Here is a 5,936-nt window from a genome sequence, read left to right as displayed (position 1 = left end):
GGGGCAGCCGCGCCCAGTCGAGTCCCAATCCCAATCCCAATCGAATCCAGTGCGGACCCGCCCGGGGCAGCGGGACCCGCCCGGGGCAGCGGGACCCGCCCGGGGCAGCGAAACCCGCGGAGCACAGGGCTGCATCTCCGTTGAGGGGAATCCTAGGCCGCGCCGCCGGGCCCTGGGCGCGCACAGCAGAGGCAGGAGCCGCCGCACAACTGCCCCGGACTTTGGCCGCAAGTGGCAGCGCCGAATCCCCGCCTCTAACGGCACAAAACGAAAATGGAACCCTAGAGGGGAGCGGCGGGGCGGGCGTGAGGTCCCGGCCCCGAGCCTGAGCGTCGCCTTCTTCCGCGGCACCGACACCCTGGCGGCCGCGGCGAAACGAGAAAGTCGTTGCTAAAGGACCCCCGAGGCCCGGGAGAGGCCCGGAGGCGGCTGTCCCGGTGCACACATTCGGGGCGTGGCTCCCCACGGGCGGCGGGTCACAGTCAGCCGTCGCGTGTCCCTAAGTTAATATGAGACGGCCCCCGAGAGGTGGAAGCGTTGGCTCGGCGGCAGCCTGCGCCGGGGCGGGAGTGGAGTTCACGCTGGTCCGCGGGATGAGTGAGCCGCTCCTGGTTCCAGGGAGGGCACGGGCCCCGCGTGCGCCTCGAAGGCCGCTGCGCTCCCAGCCGCACCCACGTGAGGCCCTGGACTGGGCTCCGCGCTGAGGCTGCCCTGGTCACTGTTCTCCCCGCCAGGGATTCGAGAGAGACCGCCCGTGGGGGAAGTCGTGGGCCCGGGTTACATCCCGGGCAACCCCCAGCGGGAGACCCCCAAATCCCAGCAGGAGGCGGACGACGGGCAGCGCGGGGGACTGAGGGCGGCATGTGTGGCCCCGGGACTCGCCTCCCCGCCCTCTCCCGCCGGCGTCGCCTGGCTGCCAACGCCAGCCGCTCGATGGCGAAACCAGAAGATCCGCGCGAGCCTCGCCGGGCCGTGAGGTCCGTGGACTCCGAGGCCTGCGTCCTCCGCCCTCTGTGGCCTGGACCCGCCAGGAGCGCGTTCCCTGCCAGCGTCCGCCGCCGCCCACACCGACCCCAGCCCCGGGCGGCGGAGAGTCACGAGCGGGGCGCGGGCCGTGGCTCTTCCCGAGTGGGGCGCTCCGAGCGCGCGGGCGGAGTCTCAAATCTGCATTCTTTCCGTTCATAAAATATGTTCTCGTATTTTTTCCTGATTTCTCATTAAAACCTTTGCCTAACTAAACTCCCATCCAAGTGGGATTTATTTCGTCCCCAGGGAGATAAATCAGGGGGCAAATTTACAGCCCGGGAGGCACCTGCCGCGCTAATGGGCCCTTCATAGAGTGCGCGGCCTATGGGGGCGCGCGGGAGGGCGGGGCGCTGGCCAATGGCCGGACCGCGGGGGCCGCAGCCAATCAGCGCGCGCGCCGCGCTCCGGGGGTCCCCGTTATCAGCGCGTCCGTCCCGCGCGGCGCCGCTCCGACCGGCCCCGGAGCCGCCGCCGCCGCCCGCCCCCCGCACCGGAGCCGCCCCCCCCGCGCCCCGCGCCCCGCGCTGCAGCCGACGCCCGCCGGGCCGCGCGCAAACTTCCCGGGCCGGGGGGCAGGGGCGGCGGCGGCGGCGGGGCCCGGATGGGAGCCCGGGCCGGCGGCGGCGGCGCCCATGGACACTAACCGCCCGGGCGCGTTCGTGCTGAGCAGTGCCCCGCTGGCCGCGCTGCACAACATGGCCGAGATGAAGACGTCGCTGTTCCCCTACGCGCTGCAGGGCCCGGCCGGTTTCAGGGCGCCGGCGCTGGGCAGTCTGGGCGCGCAGCTCCCGCTTGGGACCCCGCACGGCATCAGCGACATCCTGGGCCGGCCGGTGAGCGCGGCAGGCGGGGGCCTCCTGGGCGGCCTGCCCCGACTCAACGGGCTCGCCTCGTCCGCCGGCGTCTACTTCGGGCCCGCGGCCGCCGTGGCGCGCGGCTACCCCAAGCCCCTGGCCGAGCTGCCCGGGCGCCCGCCCATCTTCTGGCCCGGCGTGGTGCAGGGCGCACCCTGGAGAGACCCGCGTCTGGCCGGCCCAGGTGAGTGGCGGGCGCGGGGGTGCGGGGGGCGAGGGGGCGGGTGCGCGCGGAGCCGCCGGCCGCTGACTCCCTCCTGTCCGGTCCCCTGCCCTCCCCTTCCTCCGCTGCAGCCCCGGCCGGCGGGGTCCTGGACAAGGACGGGAAGAAGAAGCACTCGCGCCCGACCTTCTCGGGCCAGCAGATCTTCGCGCTGGAGAAAACCTTCGAGCAGACCAAGTACCTGGCGGGCCCTGAGCGCGCGCGTCTCGCCTACTCGCTGGGCATGACCGAGAGCCAGGTGAAGGTGAGCGCGGCCGGGCCGGGAAAGCGGAGCCCGCGTCCTGCGAACGTCCCCAGCCCCGGGCGCCGCTGCCCCGCGGCCGCCTGACCGCCCCGCCCGCCCCGTCCGCCCCCAGGTGTGGTTCCAGAACCGCCGGACCAAGTGGCGCAAGCGGCACGCGGCGGAGATGGCGTCGGCCAAGAAGAAGCAGGACTCGGACGCAGAGAAGCTGAAGGTGGGCGGCTCGGACGCGGAGGACGACGACGAATACAACCGGCCTCTGGACCCCAACTCGGACGACGAGAAAATCTCGCGGTTGCTCAAGAAGCACAAACCCTCGAACTTGGCGCTGGTCAGCCCGTGCGGCGGCGGCGCGGGGGACGCCTTGTGAGGACGCGCGGGGCGGGGGCGAGTTTATTTTTGCAGAAGGCGGCGGCGTCCCCGGGGGGGCGCGGGGCGCGGGCCGTGTGTCGGGGCCGAGTCGCTTTGTATCATCAATAAATTATTTAACTGGTCCCCGCTGGAGCCGCGGCTCCGGAGGCTGCCCCGCGTGTTTATTCGTCTCGGACCTGGAGCTCCGCGGCCCCGGCTTCGCCCCTGCGGGACCCGGGCTTCCTTCGGGCGCGCGGCGGCCTCGAGTTCCCCGTGCAGAGGCTGCGGGCCCCCAGCCCGGGCGAGGAGCCGTGAAGGCGGCGCGCGGGGCAGGGAAGGGCCCGGCCTGCGGGGAGGAACCAGCGACAGCCGCCGGGAGCCAGCGCCACGGAGCCAGGGACAGAGCGCGCGCCCCGCAGCAGGTACGGCTCGGGTGGATTCACGGGTGCTGGCGGGGTCCTGGGGTCCCGGGGTCGGGGGGCGGGCGGGTAAGCCGCAGTCTGCCCGAGTACCCGCAGGATGGTTTTCTTTGCTTTTCCCGCTTCGGGGCCACGTCCTGGTTGCCGCTGGACACCCGCTCGGCGGAGGCGCTTTGCTCTTAGGATTTTAAAAGTCCCCCTGCCCCGTGGCTGGCATCGCACCTGCCGCCCTGGTGCGATTCCACTCAGCTGGGGAATCGAGTCTCCACTGCAGCAGCGAGGCCATTACGCCACCTCCTGCTGGATTTTTTAGCGGTGAAAGCAGTTTCTTTCAAACTCGGACCGCAGAGAAACCTGAACTAATTCTGCCCGCGGAGCGGCGGGGCCTCTAGGGGTCACGCGGTGCCAACGGAGCTGGAGCCCCCTGGGCAAGGCCCGCAGCGCGCGGCCGGGGGCTCAGGGGGTCCGTTTCCCATTCTGAAATGCTGACAGCTCCGCATGGCCGTGGCACCGGCCGACAAAGCCCGTCCGCCCTCCTGCAGCCTCTGGTTGAGGCTGGTCATCGCTGTATCTCAATGGGTGTGACTATTGATTTTTAATTTTTAAAAATTAAAAGCAAATGGAGTATTTGCGGTGATACGATTTCTCCCGGAAGGCATTTTTGGAAGCGTTAAAGAGAAATGTAAAACGCTTAAACTTGGTGAGTTTCGTTTTTGGCTCTCGGCAGCTTTCAGGTTTCTTTACAAGGACGCAGCTTGAAGGGCAGAAGCAAGGCTTTCTCAGCTCAGCTCGGAGCAGAGGGGCTTCCAGTGCAGAGTTCTGAGGAAGGCAAAGCATTTATATAATCCCTTTGAAAAATGTTGCGGGAGAAATCCTTTATCAGAGTAGAAAGTCCAAAAGGTTGTTTTTCTCAAGTGACGGCTTGGTGTTTTGTGGCAGTAAGTGATGCAGTGAAATTCCAGGGTTTCTAATGAGCTCGATCTCAATAGGGTGGACAGGCGGGCGTGAGTTAGCATTTCAAAGGTGGCGGGAGAAGGGAAAGGAAGAGAAACAGCAACGCGGGACTGTTTTCACCATGGTCAATTTTATTGCTTAGGAACCAGACCAGTCACTTCTAAAGGCCCTCAGAATGACCAAGAGCTGACACCCGTGGGGCGGACTCCGTGTTGGAACTGTGGCCGCGGAGCCAGTGACCACAGCAGGGACACGGACAGACCCAGTCCTCCCGCCAGGAACAACTCAGCCGCGGACACCAGATCACTTGCAATGGTAGCGATAGACAGAAACATCCACTAAATGCCCTCACCGGCCAGGAACTCTGTAGTGTTCTAAAGTAAAATCAATAAAACATACATTGTGTGTCATCAACAGACTCATCACCTTTTAATGCTGTACTTAGTGCTAGGAGAAAAATATTTGCGACAAGGTTAATACATGGGTTGTCTGCAGCGGAGCATGGAGGAAATGTACAGTTTGTTTCTCTCTAATATTTTTATATACAGCCCATGTTAAAAGCAGTTTCTATTGGAAGCAAACTAGGCTATTTCTATTTCTCCCATGATATTGTTGTAATGTAGAATACTTGGCACCATGAAACAGTAACAAAAGACAGACAAACGGTTTACAAAATTCTTCAAAGGTACACCCAGGCTAGCGATAAACTTCACATTCAGTTGTTAATACTACACAGAAGAACGGATGGGCGTAACGGGCCGCCGGGGCAGACGTGCGTGGGGCCGGTTTCACCCCCGGGGCGAGCCCATGTGTTCTTTACAAGTTTCCGCGCGGATGGACACACGGCTGTGCTCCCAGACGCCAGCGCTGCCTGCGGATGGGACTCTTGTGCATTCATACTGGAAAGTACATTGAGCATACGTTTTGGTAAGGTTTATAAATTATTTTTAAAAAGTATATATTTATATATATTTATATATATAAAAATGGAAAGCAGCTGCAGTGTGATTCAAAAACCATGTGACACGGCCCACCTCGGGAGGGGCATCGGCAGAGACAGACTCCCCGGCGTGCTCGGGGCCACGCTGCCGCCCGGCAGAGGGAGTGCCCGTCTCGGCTTCCCCAGCCCCTGGACGCACCTCCACCTGGCAGAGGGAGTCTCTGGACACGGGGGTCTCCGTGCTGGAGAAGCCCCTCCACCCACAATCATTAAAAACTGAAAACTGTGAAGTCTACGGTATAGACCCTCTTTGCTGTCTATTAGAGTTTTGACAACAGGACTGTGACTTATTTAAAAAAAAAAAAAACGTTTCTACTTAATGTCATATGAACAGACACGACAGTGAGGTATGTGAGGCTGCTCCGGAACGGTCCGGAGGCTGAAGCGAAGTGTGGGCTGGTCGTCTAGCAGGTGGCGCTCGGGTGGGCTCTCGATGCAGCTTTGAAGAGTGCGCATTCCGTTACGGCGACAGGGAGGGCTCACAAAGGGTCCTCTCGTGGCGCTGGCATCTCTTCCCTGTCACGGAATTCATAATTTGTTAAAGGAACAAACGCACCAGGAAAAGCTGTGGAAAAACTGAACTAGGGGGAGGAGTCATATTTACCACCATGTCACTGCACGACACAACACTTGTGCACATGGGCGTGAGGTTTACCTGCCCCGGGCATGATTCGGAAGGCCAGGAACACGGGCTGCAGCAGGAAGAGAGGAGGGTGTCAGCAAGGCACACGCAGGACAGCCCAGTACACGCCGCCACCTCCCGTGACACCCCTGACCCTGCGCCTCACAAGGGCAGCCGTGAACCGGGCCACGAGGGGCCACTGGCCTCCTGTCCCACCCGTGGACCCTGCGCCTCACAAGGGCAGCC

The 5,936-nt window shown here is 63.5% G+C and overlaps 2 protein-coding genes across 2 annotated transcripts in view; one reads left to right on the top strand and one right to left on the bottom strand.

Annotated features, from left to right (window-relative positions):
* The first annotated feature begins 1,478 nt into the window (after positions 1-1,478).
* Positions 1,479-2,868, top strand: NKX6-2 (NK6 homeobox 2). The gene is made up of 3 exons (XM_017513563.2): positions 1,479-2,064; positions 2,175-2,347; positions 2,460-2,868. The coding sequence occupies exons 1-3, from the start codon at positions 1,659-1,661 to the stop codon at positions 2,712-2,714; spliced, it is 834 nt and encodes a 277-aa protein (XP_017369052.1). The 5' UTR covers positions 1,479-1,658; the 3' UTR covers positions 2,715-2,868.
* A 1,311-nt stretch (positions 2,869-4,179) lies between these two features.
* The window catches only part of INPP5A (inositol polyphosphate-5-phosphatase A), a 233,661-nt gene continuing 231,904 nt past the window's right edge, over positions 4,180-5,936 (bottom strand). Inside the window, exons 16-17 of the mRNA XM_037733137.1 lie at positions 5,673-5,760; positions 4,180-5,584 (exon numbers count right to left, since the gene is read on the bottom strand). Coding sequence (XP_037589065.1) covers positions 5,680-5,760 — 81 coding nt within the window. The 3' untranslated portion in view covers positions 4,180-5,584; positions 5,673-5,679. The remainder of the gene's footprint in view (positions 5,585-5,672; positions 5,761-5,936) is intronic.

This window comes from Cebus imitator, unplaced genomic scaffold (genome assembly GCF_001604975.1).
Source record: "Cebus imitator isolate Cc_AM_T3 unplaced genomic scaffold, Cebus_imitator-1.0 Scaffold495, whole genome shotgun sequence".
NCBI lineage: Eukaryota > Metazoa > Chordata > Mammalia > Primates > Cebidae > Cebus > Cebus imitator.
This window is presented reverse-complemented; position numbering and strand designations above follow the sequence as displayed.

Excerpts from the sequence above, each read along its gene's own strand:
- NKX6-2 (XM_017513563.2), top strand. The coding sequence starts at position 1,659 with ATGGACACTAACCGCCCGGGCGCGTTCGTGCTGAGCAGTGCCCCGCTG. Across the intron at positions 2,065-2,174 it reads CCCGCGTCTGGCCGGCCCAG|CCCCGGCCGGCGGGGTCCTG; the intron begins GTGAGTGGCGGG and ends CCTCCGCTGCAG. Across the intron at positions 2,348-2,459 it reads TGACCGAGAGCCAGGTGAAG|GTGTGGTTCCAGAACCGCCG; the intron begins GTGAGCGCGGCC and ends GTCCGCCCCCAG.